The 25,130-nt window shown below is 47.7% G+C and overlaps 2 protein-coding genes and 1 pseudogene across 2 annotated transcripts; 1 reads left to right on the top strand and 2 right to left on the bottom strand.

Annotated features, from left to right (window-relative positions):
* Positions 1 to 2,905: 2,905 nt before the first annotated feature.
* On the bottom strand, positions 2,906 to 3,813 carry LOC146021141 (WD repeat-containing protein 90-like). Its single transcript, XM_083154940.1, has 4 exons — positions 3,695 to 3,813; positions 3,422 to 3,565; positions 3,075 to 3,194; positions 2,906 to 2,959 (listed from the first exon to the last, which is right to left on the bottom strand). Exons 1-4 carry the CDS (start codon positions 3,788 to 3,790, stop codon positions 2,906 to 2,908), a joined length of 414 nt encoding a protein of 137 aa, XP_083011066.1. The 5' UTR covers positions 3,791 to 3,813.
* A 7,568-nt stretch (positions 3,814 to 11,381) lies between these two features.
* Positions 11,382 to 19,943, bottom strand: LOC146021140 (WD repeat-containing protein 90-like; annotated as a pseudogene).
* Positions 19,944 to 21,511: 1,568 nt separating this feature from the next.
* On the top strand, positions 21,512 to 22,745 carry LOC146021139 (cyclin-dependent kinase 5 activator 1-like). The gene has a single exon (XM_083154939.1). The coding sequence runs from the start codon at positions 21,512 to 21,514 to the stop codon at positions 22,490 to 22,492; it is 981 nt and encodes a 326-aa protein (XP_083011065.1). The 3' UTR covers positions 22,493 to 22,745.
* The last annotated feature ends 2,385 nt before the right edge of the window (positions 22,746 to 25,130 follow it).

The following is a 25,130-nucleotide window of genomic DNA, read 5'->3' as shown; positions in this document are numbered from 1 at the left end:
CTTAGCACACAGAGCTGACAGCTCGCTCTGTGTGTGGGCTGTCAGCTCTGTGTGCTAGGCGATAGCGGCGCAGCACAGCCCGACATAGCGCAGCTAGGTAGCCCTGCACACATCGGCATGTGTGTAGGGCCCATAACACTCCCTAACCTTTCACAGTAACTGCTGCCACTGATCTAACCCTCCCTAATCTACCACAGTAACTGCTCCCACTGATCTAACCCTCCCTAACCTACCACAGTAACTGCTCCCACTTATCTAACACTCCCTAGCCTACCACAGTAACTGCTCCTCCTGATCTAACCCTCCCTAACCTACCACAGTAACTGCTCCCACTGATCTAACCCTCCCTAACCTACCACAGTAACTGCTCCCACTTATCTAACACTCCCTAGCCTACCACAGTAACTTTTGCCACTGATCTAACACTCCCTAACCTACCACAGTAACTGCTGCCACTGATCTAACCCTCCCTAACCTACCACAGTAACTGCTCCCACTGATCTAACCCTCCGTAACCTACCACAGTAACTGCTCCCACTTATCTAACACTCCCTAGCCTACCACAGTAACTTTTGCCACTGATCTAACACTCCCTAACCTATCACAGTAACTGCTGCCACTGATCTAACACTCCCTAACCTACCACAGTAACTGCTCCCACTGATCTAACACTCCCTAACCTACCACAGTAACTGCTGCCACTGATCTAACACTCCCTAACCTACCACAGTAACTGCTGCCACTGATCTGACACTCCTTAACCTACCACAGTAGCTGCTCCCACTGATCTAACACTCCCTAACCTACCACAGTAACTGCTGCCACTAATCTAACACTCCCTAACCAACCACAGTAACTGCTCCCACTTATCTAACACTCCCTAACCTACCACAGTAACTGCTGCCACTGATCTAACACTCCCTAACCTACCACAGTAACTGCTGCCACTGATCTAACACTCCCTAACCTTCCACAGTAACTGCTGCCACTGATCTAACCCTCCCTAACCTACCACAGTAACTGCTCCCACTGATCTAACCCTCCCTAACCTACCACAGTAACTGCTCCCACTGATCTAACACTCCCTAGCCTACCACAGTAACTGCTCCTCCTGATCTAACCCTCCCTAACCTACCACAGTAACTGCTCCCACTGATCTAACCCTCCCTAACCTACCACAGTAACTGCTCCCACTTATCTAACACTCCCTAGCCTACCATAGTAACTTTTGCCACTGATCTAACACTCCCTAACCTACCACAGTAACTGCTGCCACTGATCTAACCCTCCCTAACCTACCACAGTAACTGCTCCCACTGATCTAACCCTCCGTAACCTACCACAGTAACTGCTCCCACTTATCTAACACTCCCTAGCCTACCACAGTAACTTTTGCCACTGATCTAACACTCCCTAACCTATCACAGTAACTGCTGCCACTGATCTAACACTCCCTAACCTACCACAGTAACTGCTCCCACTGATCTAACACTCCCTAACCTACCACAGTAACTGCTGCCACTGATCTAACACTCCCTAACCTACCACAGTAACTGCTGCCACTGATCTGACACTCCTTAACCTACCACAGTAGCTGCTCCCACTGATCTAACACTCCCTAACCTACCACAGTAACTGCTGCCACTGATCTGACACTCTCTAACCTACCACAGCAACTGCTCTAACACTCCCTAACCTACCACAGTAACTGCTCCCACTTATCTAACACTCCCTAACCTATCACAATAACTGCTCCCACTTATACCCCTTTCACACCTTCCAAAATCCCGGCAAAAGGGCTAGGGGGTACTTACCCACGTTGCAGGTCCTATATGTGCTGTCTGGCCGGGGATCCACACTGGCGGCGGGAGCAAATGACATGACAGCGACGGATGAAGATGATGCAGCTCTCTGGTGCCCTCACTGCCGCCAGAGAGCTGCGTCATCTGCACCCGCCATCTGACCTGTCATCTGCGCCCGCCGCCTGTGTGGATCCCCGGCCTGCACCGAGGACCAGCAACCCCTGTGAGTACTCGCCACCTGCCCGCCTCCTTCACACACCAGAAAATGCAGGGACTTTTCTGGTGTGCAAGGGACCAACTCGGGAATGGCCTGGCATTTCTGGTGTGAAAGAGGTATTGAAACACCGCCCGCCCCCCTCGCACGCCGCGATCCCCCGCACGCATGCAAATGGATGTTTTGCATATACATCCACTCACAGTCTTGCGTGCAGGGACAAAATTATTCAATGGTTGCTGACCATCGAATGATTTTGCAAGTGCTCGCAGACCTGTACGGAGAGCGGGCGTGTTCGTTCCCCTGCAGGGGAGCGCGAGGACCAGAATAAGGTCCAATGTATGTACTTGGTGATACAGTCTGCGGCGGTGACCCGGCATTGGTAAGTACATACACAATTGTTGATGCTGGAGCGGAAGAGGGCGATGGTGGGGGGAGCGCAGGCCATGCAGCATGTCCGTGGTTAATGAGGTTATGGGGGAGGGGGTCATTATGGATGTGCGGGAGCTGTACACACACTGGACGTGATGGTGATAAGGGACCTCCCTCTTACTTTCTCGTCTAGTGTGTATCTCTCCCATGTGTGATGCATTGGGGTGGTGTGGTGGGGTGTCCCACGCCCTGAACCTAATGATTAGAATATTATGGACCTACCAGATGATGAGGTTAGCTGGATGTGGTGGGTGGGCCTATAATTTCAGCCAAAATGACACAAAGAACCTCACTTTTACTTAATGTTAAATTGCTAAATGATTACATATCTAATTAGTAATGTGCTTCCGTGTGTGGCACTACAAGTCTCAGCATGAGAGCACCTTTCATTACTTCTAGTTAGGTTTTTCAGTCTAGGCCCGGGCGTAGTTAATACCCTGGCTAAATCATTGACTGGTCAGCTGGCAAAGGCTACAAGAACAGATACAGCATGGGAAGTTTTCAGGAACACCTGGAGGAAGAACAGGGATGAAAGCATGAGACTACAGGAGTAGCGGAGGGCAGGAGCTGGGAGAACGGAGGCAGAGTTACGAGAAACAGCCGATGCCATCCCAGTATAGCAGTACCTGCTTCTGTGCCAGGCTATAGAACAGAACTTCCTTCTGTATCCCAAATCCTGTGTACACCACCGTGCCCGGCTGCCACGGGCAGAACGCTGCCAGGGTGGGAATGGGGGTCTCCGCTTCCTGTGTGACAAAACAAACTTTAGGCAACTGCATCAGATGTAAGGACGCAGGACTACAAACAACGGTAACATGTATCAGCTAATGGGACATACAGGCGACTTGCGTGATATCAGCATATAATGCTACAGGCCATGTGTATAATACAGCAGCCTGATAGTACATGTGTAACTGCACCAGGTGTATATATACCATGCAATGCGGTCTCCAGCCACAGTCTCACCACTCACCTTTTCACTGTCTGGAGCTGGGAAACTCAACCAATCCAAGAGTTCGCACTTGTCTTTTAGCCAATCAGAGGCCCAGACACTTACACGCCTGTCCAAACTGGCCGCCAACCAGATCTCTCCTCCCTGCAGGCCTAGTTCCTCAGGCTTTAAAAGATAGAAACATAAGTAACTGTCATATTCCATCGCCCCCTAGCTGTAACATCTGAGATGTGCACCAGGTAATACAAGGGTGCAAACACAGTACAGGTTGCAGTCTGACAGCCCATTTGGTACCTTTCTAGGTGAGCACTGGATGGTGGTGATGGGGGAACCCTTGTGGTCACTCAGTATCCGGATAGTCATTCCTGTACGCGGGCTGCTGATGGCCATCAGTCCATCCTTCCCGCCGGACAGCAGTAAGTCACCTGTATAAAAGTATGGCCGTCACTGACACAAGAACCATAGCCAGAGACACGTGGATGGGCCCAGCAGTTACTAACCAGTCCGGGAGAAGGCAATGGCTGTCACGGCACAAGGGTGAGGATGAATCTTCATCTCCATCTCCGTCTTAGACACACTGAAGATACGGATTGTCCCATCGCTGTAACCGGCGGCGATCCTCTGCCCGGTGCTGGCATGGCGGCTCCAGTCCAGACACAAGCAGCTCTGTGGCATAAGGAGTATACCATGCTGTAATAGCAGTAACCTTACACCGGGCACGGCAGATCCCCGAGCAGGAGATGTACAATGAGGCTGGTGGTACCTGGTTGAGGACTTGGAACTGAAGAAGCAGCTCGCAGCTATGGAGGGACCAGACCCGGACGCTGCCATCTTCCCCGCATGTCGCACAGTGCGTCTCCCCCGGACCCACCACCAAATCCGTCACCTACAGAGACAGAAAATTCTCTGTTCTAAGAAGGGATCAAGTAGTTACCAAACTATGGGGCCATTTATCAACGAGTGATAAAACCCGTTGTGTATAGAACTCAGTGCGTATCATAAATGGGGCTCCAGCCAATCAGCTCTCAACTTATGGATGAATTTGCTCTCCCAGAATAATGTGTCTGTACCTTGTTCCTATGACCACTGATGAGTCGGATGCTGCTATTCTCCACCCAGTTGATGTACCATAACGTGCTAGCTGTGGTACCCACGATACCCATCTCCAGGGCATCGTCAAAGGTCGCACTGACAACGGCGCCATCTAGTGTCATCTCTTGTTCCATTAGGACAGACGAGGAGCTACAGAGAAGCAATAAATCACAGTCCAACCAGAAATAATGGAAAACATTTCCTTGCACAAAGCAACCAGGCGTATAGCACGGCAGATTGTACCATTCACATGGGGGGGGATCACTGGTGTGCAAAGTGCACCCATCACCATTACATAGCGGCAGCAGTTACTCTCCTAAGAGTCACAGTAAATTCCTACAGAGAGATCCAGTTCATTGCCCTGTCCTGCATGCGCCAAGCCTTCCATCGCTGCGGTTGGTGGCGCGTCGCAGTCACACAATAACTCCCGTACCTGGCCTCTGACCCCTTTTCTCTCAGCTCCTGCACCGCAGCCACAGACCACAGCCTTATCCTGCGAGTGTTACTACCAGTCACCAGCCTGTTGCCTCTGCACAGCAGAACACCTTGGGGCAGATAGAAATAAAATTATTATCCTCTAGTAAAATTAACGCAGTTCTTGCCGGACAGCTGAAGGAGCTGGCACTCACCGATCTCCCCCTGGTCCGCTTCCCACGTCATAAAGCATCGGTGAGTCTGGGCATCCCACACGCACACCTGCCCTGTGCTGCAGCCCATATACAGCAGAGAGGTGGGGTTATAGGTGAGGGACGTCAGCTCTGCCGAGCCAACCTCATCCGGTACCGCGGCTCTGTATAACTGGGATAAGACAGGGAGGGGGACATGGATGCATCAATGGGTCTGTGGCTACACTTGGGGCCGACACGATCTCCCAGTTCCACAGTGAGCAGACACAAGTAAGAGAGTTCATTACAGAGGCCCTTACTAGAGTAGACAGCAGGACTTCACCAATCACATATTCTGTAGCTTTTGCTGTCCAATGGGAAAGCTCGCTTACCTTCAGCTGATATGATGTCCCATTTTCCTCTAGGCGACAGAAATTTACAGCAGCGGTGCCCACACAAGACAAAGTATTGGCATGTGTCAGGTTAAAGGCGACGGCGTGCAGAGGCTGGATCATCTTACTACTCGCCAACAGCTCGTAGGTCCTGGTGCTCCACAGTGCAAGCTTCCCATCCCGGAAATCTCCTGCCAGACAAAAACACTGATTTACGGGAGAACTCCACCGAGTGCCAACAAGTGCTGCCCAGACCGCCACCGCCATTGATGGACCGGCCAGAAATAGGGGGGTGAAAGTCATTTTATTTTAATGTATGTAAAACATTGCCGAAGGGACTTCAAATAAAAGGCGAAAGAGAAAAAGATTTTGTTTAGTGAGACCAAGCATTAAAAGGCCTAATTCAGACCTGTACGCTAGGCTGGGTTCCCTCACAGCCTAGTGACCAGGTCAGCGCCGCCTGATCGGATGATTTCTCTCCCCTTCGGTAATAAAAGTCAGTCAGAACTGCGAGTGTGTTTGGCGTATATATCTAGTACGCTGAACAAAAACATCCATGTGGCGGTAATCGCCGGCCTGTCACATTTATATGGAACCCAGAGGTTAATAGTAGATTTCAGGAAATGCTGCGGATCCAGATCACAGAGAATAAACGCCATCTTCCCTTCCGCAGTTTTAGTGCTGACAATGGTGGGAGTCTAAACAATATATAGTACTTATGGTTCAGTAAGAACGTAATGCCTCATACACACGGTTCCATGTGGTCTATTTTTCGATTTTATTCTGCTTATATAATCAAAACTGAATCGAAAGCGAACGAAAATCAAACATATGCGATTCCGATGTGCGGCCCGCGACATCGATATCAAATAGAAAAATAACCTGTGCAGGCAAACCTATATAGTACAGATCTGTCCGATATAGTCCAAATCCAATGTGATTGCCTTGCTGTGCGAGTCGATCCAGATCGGATCGGGATCGAATAGCAAGGCAATCGCACCTTGTGTGCACCCATTAAGAAACATGTGACAGCTGGATGACCAATGACTAATCTCCAATGAGCTGCATACTGACCGACAGTGACGAGAAGCCGGTCATCCCGGGAGAAGCTCATGGCCTGCACCTCCGCCTGGTGATACTGCAGGATTTTCTTACAGACGCCTTCTTGTGTGTCCCAGATTCTAATCTGGCACAGAGAACACCCATCTCCCGAGCCCGATGAGGACGCCAGAATCTAGGCAGAAATAATACACAAGGCTACAGTGCTCAGAACATAATAATAATGTTATTTATATAGAGCTCTTTCTCCAATGGGACTCAAGGCGCTTAACAGATAGAATAAATGTAGTACAGTACAGGAACAATGAAGTACAGAAAAGCTTTTCATAAACTCCAGAGAGCATGGAGATTCTTAAGGGAATTAAGTAAATGCTTGAGTAAACAGGAAAGTCTTGAATCTGTTTTGTGAAAGGATTCTAGAGTGGGGGCCTCTCTAACTGTGCAGGGAAGTGAGTTCCATAGAGTCAGAGCCACATGGCTAAAAGCAGGTGAATTATGGGAGATTCTAGATACTGCTAAAAGTCCTTCATCTACAGATCGCAGTAATCGGGTGGGACAGTATGGGATCAGAAGCTGCTGCAGGTACCTCGGGCCTTGCTCATGTTGGGTTTTGAAACTCAGTAGGTTTATCTTGAAGATGATTTGTCCAGGTAAAGTCAGTGGAGGGAGTAGAGAATGGGAGCTATGTGGCTAGAACGGGGCTGGTTGGGGCAATAGAAGTAAGAGTGAGGCAATATAATGGTGTGAAAGAAATCTTGTGAGATTTACTGATGCACATAAATGAGAAGAAGGGAACAGTTGGGCCATACTCACCATGGCATCATGAGTCAGTGCCAGGGTAGAGATCTCCTCGGGGTGTCCCAACCAGTGTCGCTGCATCCCAGAATGCAGATCCTCCACCACAATCACACAGCCGCACGTGTACGCAAAGAACCCTGCACAGTACACGGCAATCACTGACAATCCCATTCACGTCCTATCACCGCCATTAACAATGATCACACCCTCGCACCCCTACGGACAGTCGGACCCCTCCATATTCTTAGGACAGCATCACAATGGAAATGTTATTCTTGCATCATATCCTTTTCTCTGAATGGGACACGGAGGGGTAGTAAATTTACTAAGATGGGAGTTCTATTGAAGATGGAATGTTGCCCGTAGCAACCAATCAGATTCTATCTCTGTGAGAGATGTGCAATATATCCGCTAATAATGCCAGCGTCGCTCTCATTTGTTATATAAATGCAAATAAAAATGTGGTGTAAAAAAAGATTATGGGCCTTATTTTGGTTCACTCTTTCTGACAAAATCCTTCTTAGATGGACAAAACCATATGCACTGCAGGTGGGGCAGATGTTACTTGTGCAGAGAGAATTAGATTTGGGTGGGGTTTTACTTCAAAGTGAGATCTATATTGCAGTGTAAAAATAAAGCAGTCAGTATTTACCCTGCAAGGAAACAAAATAACTCACCCAAATCTAATTCTCTCTGCACATTTTACATCTGCCCCCCTGCAGTGCACATGGTTTTGTCCATCTAAGAAGGATTTTGTCAGAAAGAGTGAACCAAAATAAGGCCTGAAATTTCCTGTATAAGGTAACATTACCGGTCATTATGATGGATACAAATGTGCGCTTGGCAAATTTCCCACGATGTTGACAAATTCACTCAAAGGGGTTAAAATGTTAGTGTACTTTTAACTAGAGCAAAACCGGATGGGCACTCGGTGTTCCCCAATGGGTTCGGAGAAGGATACAATATAAGGATCCCATTTTCTCTCTCATGGGGGACATAGGACCATGGCAATATTCCCAAAGCTGCCTCTACATATGAAATGTCAAAGCTCAGCATGCCACGGTGGAAAGAAAGCAGAAATTTCAATTTCAAAAAGAGGAGACTGCAGTCATTTGAGCTACTGTGACATCACTGTGTTTAAACTAGTGAGTGTCTTTGCAAAGCCTCGGGACACACTAGCAGTGCATGTTGGCCAGGTCTCACAGAATCCCAAGTAAAATAATCAGCACCACCTGTGGATCTTATAAAATGTGTCAGTCAGCAATGAATACACCTGTGCCTCGACATGGATATATGGAAAACATGTACTGTCAGTTTGTCCTGAGGACTGGATTGGAGAAGCACAGCCCAGGTGTATGGAGCAACCATGGAGCATTTCTGCAGTGCAAGTCCAGCAAGGGGTCAGTCAGTGAGTGTGGCGCACGTCTCTCTGCCATGGGGCAGTAACAGGAAGCATGCATATTATACAGTATATCCCAGTAACGCAGCCTTTCATATACACTGTCACACAGTGGCTGCAGCGTACAGTATAAGACATGTGGAGCCGAGGCTATGTATATATCATGTACCTGTATCTGGGTTCCACGCCATGTTCCCTCTGCCGTTACCATTGTACCCAATGACTGCTTTCAGCTGCAACATTTCCTGGCCGGACGGAGGTGGGCACATTCCCTGTACAATACACAAGGTGCAATGACATCAATTCACCAGCCAATCAACGCCTGTCATTTTTCAAACGTAGCTGATTGGCTGGTGCATTACCACCTCCTACTCTGTCTCCACTTTATCCCTGCACCAGGAGTAATACATCTGCCCCACTGTGAGCTTCTTACCTTTGCCAAGCAGGGGTCTTTGAAACGAGGGTTGAAATGAGTGTAAGCATCAGGACGGGGCGTCTCCTGCCTCACATCTAATGAAGGAACACAGGAGATAAGATTATATAGAATGTGCGCACAAACTGGGGAGTATGGAGGACAAGGACGTCCATAGTCCGCTCAGCAATCAGCCGTCTCTGACAGGTGCTTAGCGCGCACTCATCTCCGCATACAGGGAACATGCATTGCTCTGCACATCAGCACCGTTGGGTTACGGTGATTCTGTCTGACAATGTTGGGTTCATCATTACCTTCTCCCTGACTGCTGCTGATGGTCCTAGAACCCCAGGGCAGCTTGGACCTATTGGGCTGGCTCTCTATAATGATCAGAGATGACTGCCCATCACTTTCCAGTGGATCTCGCAATTCCACCTCTTCCACCACAGATTCTGCGTGCGCAGCTCCGGCCGCCACCGCGTCCCCATCATCGGACTCTGAAAGGAGCCCTGCAAGCAGCGAGATAGGAGGACAGCAATGAAAGAGTGCACAGATGATATCTCACAGGGGTGTTCTATACCGCACCATACCATATTACAGCGATAGTTCCTCTCACCTGCATAACCTGTATGCTGCACTGGGCTGATATCCAGGCGCGGAGGGGAGGAGATACAAGGACGAGGAGCTGTGCCCCTTGGCACTCCGCTAGAGATGAATGTGGAATCTCTCCTCTGATCTATGGGACCTGTTACGGGAGAACCAGATTAGGTTCATGGGGTGTGGCCAAATCACCTGCAGCCAGTAATGACCACTCTACGGATCCACTTACCAGTGCTGGAATGGATGGCAGAGGGTAAAGGACCATTTACACTCGACTGGCGGGAAAACGTTGAACCTCCACCAGGGATGAAGCTAGGAAAATAAAATAAAAATTGTCTTTTAGTATATAAGTAAAGAAAAACTAGCAGGCTAATAAGAATTAAAAGTTACCAAAAACACACATACAAAATAAAAGGAGCACATAAATAAAAAAAATAAAAAAATATTACCTTCTAACTGGAACATCGGGGGCCGCTTCGAAGTCCAAAATAAAAATGGCGTCCCCAGCAGTGATCACACTCTGCTGATCTGGGGAGAAGTCCGCTTGCTGCACAGGTTCCGAGTGTCCGATGAACACCTGAAAGGGGGGAGGAGCCAAGATACAGGGACGTGAATGCACAGATGCATCATGGGAGGACGATAAACCATAGCAACCACAGAATGACACCACAAAGAGGAGAAACCAGACAGCGTTATTTGGTCACGTTACCTGTGGGCGGGTGATTCCAGCCAGACTATAGTTCCAGACTTTGATAATTGGGTCCCCAGCAGTCAGCAGTTGTCGTCACTCACTGCCAGGGTGTAGCAGTGCTGTTTATGTACTTGTGTCACCTGAGGAAGATCAGAGGTGTCACCTACATGTGGGACATCACCACAACAACAACGGTTTTACCAAACACCTGTAAATCTGGTTCTTTATTTACCCAACACTGACATGGACGTCCATAGTCCGCTCAGCAATCAGCCGTCTCTGACAGGTGCTTAGCGCGCACTCATCTCCGCATACAGGGAACATGCATTGCTCTACACATCAGCATCGTTGGGTTACGGTGATTCTGTCTGACAATGTTGGGTTCATCATTACCTTCTCCCTGACTGCTGCTGATGGTCCTGGAACCCCAGGGCAGCTTGGACCTATTGGGCTGGCTCTCTATAATGATCAGAGATGACTGCCTATCACTTTCCAGTGGATCTCGCAATTCCACCTCTTCCACCACAGATTCTGCGTGCGCAGCTCCGGCCGCCACCGCGTCCCCATCATCGGACTCTGAAAGGAGCCCTGCAAGCAGCGAGATGGGAGGACAGCAATGAAAGAGTGCAAAGATGATATCTCACAGGGGTGTTCTATACCGCACCATACCATATTACAGCGATAGTTCCTCTCACCTGCATAACCTGTATGCTGCACTGGGCTGATATCCAGGCGCGGAGGGGAGGAGATACAAGGACGAGGAGCTGTGCCCCTTGGCACTCCGCTAGAGATGAATATCTACGGGACCTGTTACGGGAGAACCAGATTAGGTTCATGGGGTGCGGCCAAATCACCTGCAGCCAGTAATCACCACTGTACTGATCCACTTACCAGTGCTGGAATGGATGGCAGAGGGTAAAGGGCCATTTACACTCAACTGGCGGGCAAACGTTGAACCTCCACCAGGGATGAAGCTAGTAAAATAAAATAAAAATTGTCTTTTAGTATATAAGTAAAGAAAAACTAGCAGGCTAATAAGAATTAAAAGTTACCAAAAACACACATACAAAATATAAGGAGCACATAAATATAAAAATCAAATAAAAAAATATTACCTTCTAACTGGAACATCGGGGCCGCTTCGAAGTCCCAAATAAAAATGGCGTCCCCAGCAGTGATCACACTCTGCTGATCTGGGGAGAAGTCTGCTTGCTGCACAGGTTCCGAGTGTCCGATGAACACCTGAAAGGGGGGAGGAGCCAAGATGCAGGGACGTGAATGCACAGATGCAGCGAGAGAGGACTATAAACTATAGCAACCACAGAATGACGCCACAAAGAGGAGAAACCAGACAGCGTTATTTGGTCACGTTACCTGTGGGCGGGCGATTCCATATAGTTCCAGACTTTGATCATTCGGTCCCCAGCAGTCAGCAGGAAGAGGTTGTCATCACTCACTGCCAGGGTGTAGCAGTGCTGTTTATGTACTTGTGTCACCTGAGGAAGATCAGAGGTGTCACCTACATGTGGGACATCACCACAACAACAACGGTTTTACCAAACACCTGTAAATCTGGTTTTTTATTTACCAAACACTGACATGCGGATAGACAGATGTACCACCTGAGTCTGCTGCTTCTGAGATATCCAAAATGTAAATGTGTATTTATTACGATCATTTACCGTTGGTCTCCTGGCAAAACGCGTAACCTGCTGCAGTGTTTATGTAGACCAAAGTGCTAAATCTGGTGTTTTATGGTCTAGAACCCTCACCTCTCTGGTGAGACGTCCGGTCTTAGGATCCAGCCACAAGATCTTGTTGCCGGAAGTGGAGACCAGCAAGTGATAGGGGCGAAGTGGGCTGAATGCGAGGCTCAGGGCACAGTCCAGCTTAGTGCTGCCTAGATCCAGGATGCTGACATCAATGCGCAGGAGCTGAAGGAACAAGAACAACAAGTGACGAGGAGGCAGAGAGAATCGGCTCTTCCAAGAGAGCTCCTGCTACAGAAGAGGAGGACGAGGTGTACTGGGGTCAGAGGGCAGACACTGAACTGGGCTTTAGGCCAATGTTCTTGAGGTACCTCATCTAATGACCGGCCGTGCATGACAGTCACGGTGTACTCGATAGGTCCGACGAACGCCAGGAGACATCCGTCCATGCTCAGCGACAGAGACTGGGGCCCCTGCTCGGAGTTCTTGCACACCACGTTACCTGCGCATTAGACAGTGTTTAGACCTTTGCGGCCTGACAGAAGAGAAGGGAACAGAGGATATAGGGTACGTCAAGGAGAGGGGTGAAGAGAAGCATTTGGATGATCAAGAAGGATTCCGGCTTCACAGCACTGGGGCAATGTGACGGGTCACATGTATTGCGCTGTGTAATATGTGAGCGTCCATCTAGCATCCCTTGTGTGTGGGATTGTCTTATAGGTAAATTCAACTTTGTCACAGGCATACGTGCAGACTATCTCTCTCTGCTGTAACATCCACATGCTTTTGAACTCTACTGGGTACATTTGCAAGCAAGTGTCTTCACTGCAGAACATTGCATCCCTTGTGTGTGGGATTGTCTTATAGGTACATTCAACCAAATATCTGATCTGTGTAAATAACAACAGTACCTTGCCTGTGTGTAGTGAGGCATGTATTTTTTATTCTAAAAGAGATATAGTATCCTGGAATGCCAGAACTGTTTTTGTAAGCCACTTTTATTGCTCTGTATAGCAGGGGGTGGGGACTGAGGGTGTAGATTCCAATTATTGGAAATTGGGAAGAAGGCATTGTTAGAGTATCTTAGTTCTCATTGCATACGGCTGTGGCCATAGTTTAGCTGTGGCCCTGTATTGAATGGGACCGTTTTAAAGTGGGAAAACAGAGTCATAACTACGAGCGTTATACCTGCGTTGCACCGAAGGAAAACTGAAGGCAAACTACTACAAATCAACAAAAACACACATGGACTGCATTGATACCTCAAGAGTATGTAATTCATCTCCAATATGCTCTCTTTATTTCTGTGTTATGCAAACTCTTGTATGATTTGAAAAGTTCTGATGTAATGAATTGATTGTAATTGTTATTACTTGTTTGGGGACGTTGTTCAGTGAAGCATAGTTTAGTGTTGCATTCTGCCTGATGTCTACTCAAACACAGTGCAAATTATCTCCTTTGACCATTTGGCCGTTAGTGTTCAGGTGTAGCCTGACCTGAACAGACTCACTATATTCTTAAGGTGCCCATACACGTTACAATTATTGTATACAATATTGTATACAATATCGCATCTCATCCGATCTCGGTTTTGCGATGACATCAGATGAGATAAGATCTAGTACAAAAAGTACGTGCTGCACATACTTTTTGTACTAGATCTCATCTCATCTGATGTCATCGCAAAACTGAGATCGGATGAGATGCGATATTGTATACAATATTGTATACAATAATTGTAACGTGTATGGGCACCTTTAGAATTAGTGACCTGTAGCTTTTCTGAACAGTAAAAAATAAAAACAGACATTGAACAACATCATCAAACAGGTAATTTCAACTTTAGATTTCGAATTTGTACTGTATGAACATGGCTAGGAATAACAGATGCACAGGCAAAATTTTTAAAACTATGTGTGCAAATGTGGTGCACCGGAAAGGTCGGCCAGTAACCCTCTGTATTACCTTGATACTGGAGCTGGACAGATGTCTTCTTTCTTCTTGGCGGCTGAGACAATAAACAGGCTGAGGGTATGCTTCAAGGGTGTTTATTAACCGGAATACCCGTAGTCTGAGGTAGGTAACCAACTTACTTGTCACAGGTAAAACACTCACAACAATGTAACAGCATATATTTGGCAAACATTAACAATGTCAGTATCGCCTCAAATAAAGTGCGTATGCAACCGGGCACTTGCTAACAGTTAGGTAAACCCGTATAATTATACTCCAATACTTAGGTTAGACTCCGTTACTTAATTAAAGGTCCTCTCGCCGTGACTGATCCACATTAGCTCTGTTATGTTACGTGCAAGCGGCACAGGTACTATTTCACGTGGGCAAACCCAAATCTACGCTCGGATGTGAATCAGCCAGACAACTTGAGGAATACTCTAACACTTCTCTCGCTAAAAGTCACGAGAATACTCAACACAATTGCACTTCAATATACCTTGCAATCTAAATCACGTTAACATTAAACCACATAAATATTGCAGACAATATAAATCACTTCAACATTAAACCCACAACAGTGTCACGTGACTGGGTACCCAATGAGTGTGTCTTTAACCACTGCCTCTGAGGCAGGCCTGTGCACAGGCCTAGTGTTGAAGTCTGTTAGAGGCCTCTATTCCGCTACTGCGCAGTCCGTTAGAACCTAAAACAGTCTCCCTGGTTGGATACAGATGACACGGAAGGAAAAATGTCCTAAATCCAGAAAGCACTTAAGTCTCTGCTTGAGGATTGGCAAGGGAAGTTCCTGATTTGAGCCACAAGATGGCGCTGTAGGGTCTCTATTAAGAAAATGGCAGTACTCTGCTTAGTGGGGTGCCTGGTTTTTACAGTACAGGGGTCAGGTCCTTGTAAGGGGTTCTCAGTGGCTGAGGATCTCTGTCGCTGTCCCTCCGCTTCCACACTATACTATCTGGGTCTGTGAGTCACTGTGCTGACCTGTGAAGGGGGTGCAGCCAAGACTTGTGGTCAAGAGTATGGGGAGGCAGTATCTGGTGTGCTTGCCTGCGCGGGCCTTGGAGGATCAGGATGCATATGCGTGGCACTTACTGTTTGGATGCGGCACCTGCCATCCCGGATAACTGCTGGGCTCGTGTGGGTGCAAGGGGATTCCTCCTGGGGCCTTCTGCACTATCAGTGCTGCGGTGCGGGGCCCCGGAGCGTCCCGCCAGCTGCTGGGACCCTGGTCCGCTTGTCACTGCGGTTGCTGCGGTGGGGTCGGCGCCGGGCAATCTGTCCATCACCGCCGGGCCTCAGGTCACTGTGCGGCGGCTGTGGGGATCGTGCGCCTCTCTCTCTGGCTGCTGCCGGGGGCTCCTTGATGACACGGCTCGATGCTGCGGCTGGTCTCTCGCGCCGCCGGGTCTCCTCCTGGCTCCCGCCGTCCGTCACACGTGCCCGGCTCAGCCTCTCTCGTCTCTGCCGGACTTCTGCTCGCTTCACACGCTGCCCTCCGACTTCTCTCTAGGCAGCTCCCGCACGCACGCTGCCCAGGTCAGTGCTTCCTTCCCTCGCTCTTTTTGCGTGCTGGGGCCAAGGAACACCCCTCTCTCCTCTCGCTCCCGGTTCCTCCAATCATGGGGCATCTCCTCCCCTCTTCCTTTCGCGCCCTGCTTCAGCTGCAGGATTAACCCTGTGAGGCCCTGCTGTAATGTGACTGCCTGGGATACGGTTGCCTAGCAACTCTTCTGTGGGGTACTACATGGCCATGTCTTGGGGCAGCACCCCAGAGTACACACAGGGTCTGGGGTGTCACAAAAACGCTAGAAGTCTAGGAGACAAAATTCCTGATCTAATTGCAATAATGACAAGGGATGACCTAGACATTGTGGCTATCACAGAGACATGGTGGAATGAGAACAATGGCTGGGACGTAGCTATACCAGGATACAATTTATTTAGGAAGGACAGAATGGGAAGAATCGGAGGAGGGGTAGCAATGTATGTAAAGAAAAACATAAATGCTACTTTAATACAAAACATTGAAGAAAAAACTGAGGCCCTTTGGGTGACCATAGAAATGGGGGAGAAGGACATTATTCGTACTGGGGTCATCTATAGGCCACCAGGCCAGGGGCAGGATTTGGACAGGAGCCTATTGCTTGATGTCACTAAAATGGCTTTAAAGGGAGAAGTCATAATCATGGGAGACTTTAATCTACCTGATGTGAATTGGGAGGAGTCTTTTGCAAGATCATCTACAAGTGGCAAATTTCTAAATTCCCTACAGGGAGCCTCTCTCAAGCAATTGGTGAGGGAGCCTACTCGCAAAGACTCAATATTAGATTTAATACTCACAAATGGTGACAGGATATCAGACATATATGTGGGTGAGAACCTGGGATCCAGTGATCATCAAGCAGTATGGTTTAGTATCAAGGCAGGGTCCAACTCCAGTCACACAAAAACTAAGGTGTTGGATTTTAGGAAGGCTGACTTTGCAAAAATGGGGAGATGTTTAAGCGACTCATTAGCAGATTGGAGGAACGTGAAAGGAGTGCAGGAGAGGTGGAAAAAATTAAAAAGTGCAATACTAAAGGCAACGGACCTTTGTATCAAAAGGGTTAAGAAAAGTACCAGGAAAAGGAAGCCAGTGTGGTTTACAAAAGAGGTATCAACTAGTGTAAAAGCAAAAAAGATGGCCTTTGGGACATACAAGCAGACTCAAAATAATAATGACAAAGAAGTGTATCTTGCCAGATGCAAAGAGGCTAAGAAAGTGATCAGGCGTGCCAAGGCACAAGCTGAGGAGAAAATGGCTCAGTCGGTAGATAAAGGAAACAAAACTTTTTTTAAGTATATAAGTGAAAGGAGAAAATCAAATGGAGGTATAATAAGACTGCGGACAGACACTGAGAATTTGGTGGAGGGAGACAAGGCAATTGCAGATCATCTAAATAATTACTTTTGCTCTGTATTCACTATAGAAGGAGAAGGGAAGGGACCACAGTTAAGTTGCAAGGACATTCAGAAAAATAAGGTAGATGGAGGTACATTTACTAGGGAGAAAGTCCTAACAGAACTTTCAAGACTGAAAGTGGATAAATCAATGGGGCCAGACGGAGTGCATCCAAGGATACTAAAAGAACTAAAAGATGTGTTGGTAGCGCCATTAACAGATTTATTCAACCAGTAACTAGATACAGGTGCAGTTCCAGAGGACTGGAGAAAAGCAAATGTAGTTCCACTGCACAAAAGCGGAAGCAAAGAAGAAGCAAGTAACTACAGACCAGTGAGCCTTACATCAGTAGTAGGGAAAATAATGGAAACACTATTAAAAGAAAGAATAGTGGAATATCTTAAATTAAACAATTTACAGGATCCAAAACAGCATGGTTTTACTGCAGGGAGATCGTGCCAAACAAGTCTTATTGACTTTTTTGACTCCGTGACCAAAATACTAGATGAAATGGGGGCTGTAGATGTGGCATATCTAGACTTTAGTAAGGCATTTGACACTGTCCCACATCGCAGGCTGCTAAATAAACTTGAAAGTGTGGGATTGGATTATAAAACAATTAAATGGATAAGAACCTGGTTGCAGGATAGGAAAAAGTTGTCGTAAATGGAGTGCATTCTATGGAGGGACATGTTACCAGTGGAGTACCCCAGGGATCTGTACTTGGACCAGTGCTCTTTAATATCTTTGTTAGTGACATTGCAAATGGTATTGAAGGGAAAGTATGCCTTTTTGCAGTTGATACAAAGATATGCAACAGAGTAGACACACCAGGAGGGGTAAATCAAATGACTGATGATCTAAGTAAACTTGAGAATTGGTCAAGAGAATGGCAACTACAGTTTAATGCTAAAAAATTCAAAATTATGCACTTGGGACTCAAAAACCCAAAGGCTTAATATAGTATCAAGGGTACTATAATGGAAACTACTGAGGAGGAAAGAGATCTAGGAGTCACTATTTCAAGTGACTTAAAGGCAGGGAGGCAATGTAACAAAGCAATGAGGAAGGCTAGTCAGATGCTTGGTTGCATAGTGAGAGGAATCAGTAGCAGAAAAAAAGACGTAATAATGCCACTTTATAGGTCATTGGTACGACCTCATCCAGAGTATTGTGTCCAGTTCTGGAGGCCATATCTTCAGAAGGATATAAATACATTGGAGAGTGTACAAAGAAGGGCAACTAAAATGGTTCATGGCCTACATCACAAAACTTACCTGGATAGACTAAAAGATCTTAACATGTATAGTTTGGAGCAGAGAAGGGAAAGGGGGGACATGATAGAAATCTTCAAATATATCAAGGGTTTTAACATAGTACAGGTGGGAAATTTTCTTCAAAGGAAAACAAGTAATAAAACACGAGGACATGCACTGAAACTGGAGGGAGGTAGGTTCAGGGGAAATGTTAGAAAGAATTACTTCACAGAAAGGGTAGTGGATAAGTGGAATAGCCTCCCATCAGAGGTGGTAGAGGCTAAGACAGTAGAACAATTTAAACATGCTTGGGATAGGCACATGAATATCCTTACAAAGAAATAAGGATTAAAAAGGGTTGAGTTTACCTGAAGGGTAAAAAAGGGGCAGACTAGATGGGCCAAATGGTTCTTATCTGCCGTCAAATTCTATGTTTCTATGTCATCACTCACCAAGCACCCGCAGAACATGCTGTTCCTGGTGTCCGATGCTGTAGAGAGCCAGAGATCCCGCAGTGCAGGCACTGTACATCAGCCCGCCATCAGGAGAGAAGAGAGGGCCAGTAATGGCACCTCGGTGCTGCCTGGTGTACAAACAGATCAATAGAAAATACTGTCATGATGGGAGTGACTGACAGCCGCCCGTCATCTGCTCAGGATGTAATGAAGGGTCTCCCGCTGAGCACCAGTGACAGTACGGGGTCTTTTCGGGAAAGTACATTTCTATTAAACATAGGACAAATATTGGGGATGATTCTGGTCTACTCCCAATTGTGCGAGTTCGGCCCCGTCCCGGTGCTCTGGGGACCGCGCTTGTGCATGGTCTATTATGCGCATGTGCCGCCCCCTTTGCGGATGGATTCGGTGACTTACATAGTCGCCGAGCTGTATGCAAGCTCGCAAGTTTGCAGCTTACCAAGCCAACCTGAATGGGGCCCATTGTACCAGGAGCCACACTTCTTCATACATGGGGCAGAAGCAGTATCAGTGCACATAATGGTGCGGATACCGCGTCCCCCCATAACGAGCCTTCTTACATCCACCCCGTTGTCTCTTCCATCCAGCACAGCTACACCCCGGCCAGAGAACCGGCTAGGAGTGAGAAAGCCGCACTTACTTGTGTTCCTGCTGCATAGTGGTAGCCGTCACATCAAAGTATCTCACCACCCCGCTGCTGAAGCCGCATGCCAGGGCCTGCCAGGCAGGGTGAAAGGTCACAGTGCACGGAGTCTCCTCATTGGCTGTGAAGTAATACAGCTGCAAACACACACAAGAGCAGAGAATAAATTGTACACTTTGCGGATACATAAGAGAGACCTTTTATCAGAGACAATGGACCAAGGGGTAGAACGCTTTCTCCAGGGCATTGTCACTATAACCAATAGGATTGTGCTATTTGGGTGGAGAACCTGCTTTCTTTCAGTGTAACAGCACATTTTACTAGCACCACAATATTAGGGCAACATACATTGGGTCCACCACTAAAGGTCATGGATGGAAGGTTGACACAAGCATAAGACCGACAGTGTCTAGGACCACATGGGCTTTTCACAAATACCATCTACAAAGTTGCCGGCATGTTCTGTGAGCGCAATGATACAAACCGTCACACAATCCATTTTAATTCCAGGTTGTGAAGCAACAAAAATATTTAAAAAAATTCCAGGGGCGTGAACACTTTTGCAAGGCACTGTAGCAACTGAATTGGTGTTTTTGGCATTAGAAAGATACAGTCATGTGACCCACTGTACAATTACCTACAGTCAGTTATTACTAATACTATATTATATGAGAAAACAGGCGCTGTCCATAAGCACACGGGCACGGCCCATAAGCACACAGGCGCTGCCCATAAGCACACGGGGGCTGCCCATAAGCACACAGGCGCTGCCCATAAGCACACGGGCGCTGCCCATAAGCACACGGGCGCTGCCCATAAGCACACGGGCGCTGCCCATAAGCACACGGGCGCTGCCCATAAGCACACGGGCGCTGCCCATAAGCACACGGGCGCTGCCCATAAGCATACGGGCGCTGCCCATAAGCACACGGGCGCTGCCCATAAGCACACGGGCGCTGTCCATAAGCACACGGGCGCTGCCCATAAGCACACGGGCGCTGTCCATAAGCACACAGGCGCGGCCCATAAGCACACAGGCGCTGTCCATAAGCACACAGGCGCGGCCCATAAACACACAGGCGCGGTGCATAAGCACACAGGCGCGGTCCATAAGCACACAGGCGCGGTCCATAAGCACACAGGCGCGGTCCATAAGCACACATGTGTCCGCCAAACACCCAATACTCAGTCAGTGCACCTTCAGTTTCTGTTACTACAATGCCAGTGGAAATAGCCATTGAGTCGCTATTATCTCAGCGTTTCATCCACAGACATGAATGATCTGCTGCTATCTCATAATAAAAGGGGAAACAATTCTAAATAAATAGGAGGAGAAGGCTAGGTTCATTACGGACGCATACCTCCCAAAATGACCCATTCCAGGAGGTACAAAATGCTCTGTATCTGGACTTCCTAGCCAGCGACAGTTGCAGCCACAGCACAGCCCAAAGTGCCAAGAGGGGTGGCACACCAACTGTCAGTGAGTCCCTGGCTGTAGTCAGTGTTTGGAGTGACAGTTGATCTAGCTCCCCTATAGAATTTTGGACCGTGCTGCAGCTGCACATCTGCAGCTGGAAAGGAAGTCCAGGAACAGAGCATTTTGTCCCTCCTGAAATGGGTCATGTTGGAAGGTATGCTGACGGGAAATAGTTTTTTTTATTTGGTGAATTTCAACTAATTATATCTCAGATTATTCAAATGTCCAATCTAATTTTCTATCTTTTAAAAGGATTATCTTCCTTATAGGGCTCTAAATAGGGTGATAATACATTCTATATTGCACTAATTTTAATCACTGTTTGAAATTACCTAGATATCATCAGTGGCATAAATAACACATAACAATCAGCCTGTGATGTCACAATCAGCATGTGATGTCACAATGCCCAGTGTAAGCAGAGAACACCTCTGGCTACAATCTGCTGGACTCATTTGCTGCCTTGGACTGAACCAGGAAGCATCATATACAACGTGCTGGAAACAGACCCTTATTATTGGAGTATATTCAGCAATCAGAGCCACCACAGACCACAATCAGTGCTATAAAGAACATTACACTGAATAAGAATGTGGAATTGCTTGACATTCCCATGCTGCCACAAGGCAAGCACCCCTGGTGAAGACACATCAAGTGGGGCCAAGCCCACGGCTATCGAGAACAGTGAGATAGGAAGATCTGCCAAGAGACAGTCGCTCTTCGGCCGAATGAGGCGATGTATGACTAAAAGAAGGCCGCGCATAAATGGCCAGGTTGATGTTACCCATCTTGTCAATGAGAGCCTAAAGAAATCCATCTCCTGTGTTGACTTATCAATCTACACACAGGACTCACAAGATACTATTGCCAAGAAGCCTGTCTGTGAGCCTGCAGAAGAAAAGCAAGAGTTATCACCACCAGAATGCAAGAAGCCTGACTGTGAGCCTGCTGAAGAAAAGCAAGAGTTATCACCACCAGAATGCAAGAAGCCTGACTGTGAGCCTGCTGAAGAAAAGCAAGAGTTATCACCACCAGAATGCAAGAAGCCTGACTGTGAGCCTGCTGAAGAAAAGCAAGAGTTATCACCACCAGAATGCAAGAAGGTGCAAGCATCCACCGGCGAGCTGCTGGCCTGTCTTTCGGTGTTCCTCTGTCGCAGGTGCAAGCAGCGGGTGTCACCAATACGCATTGCTGAATGGATGGTGTCTGTAGACAAATCTCTCACTGGAACCTGGCAGCCCTTTGGCTTCCTCACACCGACCAATTTAATGTTTCTGTACATGCTCTGCCGTGAAGTGATTGCATCAGAGCTGGACACCAAGCGGGAACTAATGGAAACACTGTCAACCTGTCTGTACATCTCATATTCATACATGGGCAGTGAACTAAACTGCCCAATGAGCAATTTCATAATTGACAGCTCGAGGGAAGCCTTCTGGAACCGTGTCCTCTCTATTCTCAACCTAATGAGTGCAAAAATGCTCCGCTTCCATATGGATCCCAAATATTTCATCCAGATCTTGGAGGATCTTAAAGGTGAAGGTGGAGAGCTGCTCATACAATCAGTTTAAGACAGTACAGCTCTGGCTTGGGAACCAAAAAGAGACCCACATACAGGCTTGGGAACCGAAGACAAAGAGACCCACATACAGGCTTGGGAACCGAAGACAAAGAGACCCACGTACAGGCTTGGGAACCAAAGACAAAGAGACCCACATACAGGCTTGGGAACCAAAGACAAAGAGACCCACCTACAGGCTTGGGAACCGAAGACAAAGAGACCCACATACAGGCTTGGGAACCAAAAAGAGACCCACATACAGGCTTGGGAACCGAAGACAAAGAGACCCACCTACAGGCTTGGGAACCGAAGACAAAGAGACCCACATACAGGCTTGGCAACCAAAGACAAGGAGACCCACATAATGGCTTGGGAACCAAAAAGAGACCCACATACAGGCTTGGGAACCGAAGACAAAGAGACCCACATACAGGCTTGGGAACCGAAGACAAAGAGACCCACATACAGGCTTGGGAACCGAAGACAAAGAGACCCAAATACAGGCTTGGGAACCGAAGACAAAGAGACCCACATACAGGCTTGGGAACCGAAGACAAAGAGACCCACATACAGGCTTGGGAACCGAAGACAAAGAGACCCACACACAGGCTTGGGAACCGAAGACAAAGAGACCCACATACAGGCTTGGGAACCAAAGACAAAGAGACCCACATACAGGCTTGGGAACCAAAAAGAGACCCAAATACAGGCTTGGGAACCGAAGACAAAGAGACCCACATACAGGCTTGGGAACCGAAGACAAAGAGACCCACATACAGGCTTGGGAACCTGAGACAAAGACACCCACACCCCTCCCCTTCCCCTTCCCCTTTCCCCCTCCCCACTCGTGGCTGTTATTGCATGGCTATCGGGCGTGGCCCCTTGGCGATGGGGTTACCAGTTCTGTAAGAATTGGTAGTGGCACAGCCACCATGGACCAACGCAATATTTTTTTAAGAAGTCTAATGCTGGGTACACACTAGACAATATTCCAGCGATAGTGTCGCTCATGATTCCCATGAACTCACTGACAAACGATATCTTGGGGAAACAAAAAATAAAATCTTCTAAGGTAACATAAGTGGCCACATCCAGGAGTATACTGTAACTGACCATAGAGCAGGCATGTCCAAACTATGGCCCTCCAGCTGTTGTGAAACTACAAGTCCCTCCATAGCTTTGCTATTAGGGACCGCTACAACTATGGCAAGGCATGCTGGGATGTGTAGTTTCACAACAGCTGGAGGCCACAGTTTGGCCATTCCTGCCATAGAGCCAGGATTGAGCTGCATGGATAGAGGACATTGGGGTCACTAACAACCTGCGGGAGCGCGCACCATTAACAATATAGTGCGTACACACTAGACAATAGGCAGCATACACACCAAGTAATACACGCGGGTCGTTAACAACAACACCACAAACTGATGACCGCATACTTTACGAACTGGCTTCTACCTACATGTAATTGATGGGAGTCCCGGTATATAATACACAAACACAATTAGCGGGAAGAAGATCGCTTTATTGGGAAACTCTAAAATTAAAGGTAAGTGCACGACACTCAAAGAGCAACACGAAAAGCGTATTCTACTTTCCCCTGCATTGTGCAAGCTGATCTAATACGGCTTCTATAAGAAATGTACTGTAGCCCGCTGCATACTGCAACCTTCATGGCTGAGCAGTGGGGCAGGAGATCAGGCAAACGGAGATGCAGAAGGGAAGTCAGACAATGTAACAAGCCCAGTTACACACAGGAGAACAGGAATGGGATTGCAATTCTAGCTTTAGGAAAGTAAAATAGATGGAGGTAAAAGTTCTGCCTATTTATTAGGGCTGGATGATATAACCAATAGTGTGGCTGTGCCCTCTCATATAGGACCTAGATCAGCAGTGAGCGCAGATATGCAAACATTTTATTTCTAAATCGCTATTTTGGGGCTACTGGTATTATGCAAGCGCTTCGCTACCTGGCACAGCACTCGCATTATAGCAATGTATTTGCTACATTTCTGCTATTGCATTGTGGGGAGGGCGTCCCAAAAGTACAAATGAAGCGGAATCAGGCCCATAATCCGCTCCTCTATTACAAGCACAAGGTCTCTACATACAACAAAACAATGACACATATCTCCACTAACATTGAACAATGCACTAAAACAGGATTTGACAACATCCAGACAGTGTTTCTGCAGGAAAAAAACATTCACGCCACCCCAGGTCTCGGTACCTATCCTGCCTGCCCCAAACGTAGCCATTGCATGCCTGTGCTTGGTGTGTCACTTAGTGCAGTTGTACCCAATCTGTTCCTAGGCACCCTGGGGTGCCTCCAGGCACATGGCAATGACCAAAACAAATGATTTATGGTCACACTGATTGGCAGCCACTAACACCGGTTTTGCCTATTATTAAATGAGTGGATAGCTAGAACCACAACTATGGGGAAGGGTATGCAATAGTGTTCAATCTCGGCTGTGTTGGCAGCGTGAGGCTGTGTTGGCAGGGTGAGGCCGTGTTGGCAGGGTGAGGCCGTGTTGGCAGGGTGGGCAGGGTGAGGCGGTGTTGGCAGGGTGAGGCCGAGTTGGCAGGGTGAGGCTGTGTTGGTTGGGTAAGCGGTGTTGGCAGGGTGAGGCTGTGTTAGCAGGGTG

This window comes from Crinia signifera, chromosome 7 (assembly GCF_055691185.1).
Source record: "Crinia signifera chromosome 7, ASM5569118v1, whole genome shotgun sequence".
Classification (NCBI taxonomy): Eukaryota; Metazoa; Chordata; class Amphibia; order Anura; family Myobatrachidae; genus Crinia; species Crinia signifera.
Note: the sequence above shows the minus strand (reverse complement) of the source record. Positions and strands in the feature narration are given on the sequence as shown.

What these genes read in the sequence shown, in the direction of transcription:
- LOC146021141 (XM_083154940.1), bottom strand. Translation starts at nt 3,790, where the DNA reads ATGGCCATCAGCAGCCCGCGTACAGGAATGACTATCCGGATACTGAGT. An exon ending in TCCAGTGCTCACCTAGAAAG is followed by an intron (nt 3,566 to 3,694) that starts GTACCAAATGGG and finishes TATCTTTTAAAG; the next exon opens with CCTGAGGAACTAGGCCTGCA. An exon ending in ATAGCCTGGCACAGAAGCAG is followed by an intron (nt 2,960 to 3,074) that starts GTACTGCTATAC and finishes TTCTTCCTCCAG; the next exon opens with GTGTTCCTGAAAACTTCCCA.
- LOC146021139 (XM_083154939.1), top strand. Translation starts at nt 21,512, where the DNA reads ATGTGGAATTGCTTGACATTCCCATGCTGCCACAAGGCAAGCACCCCT.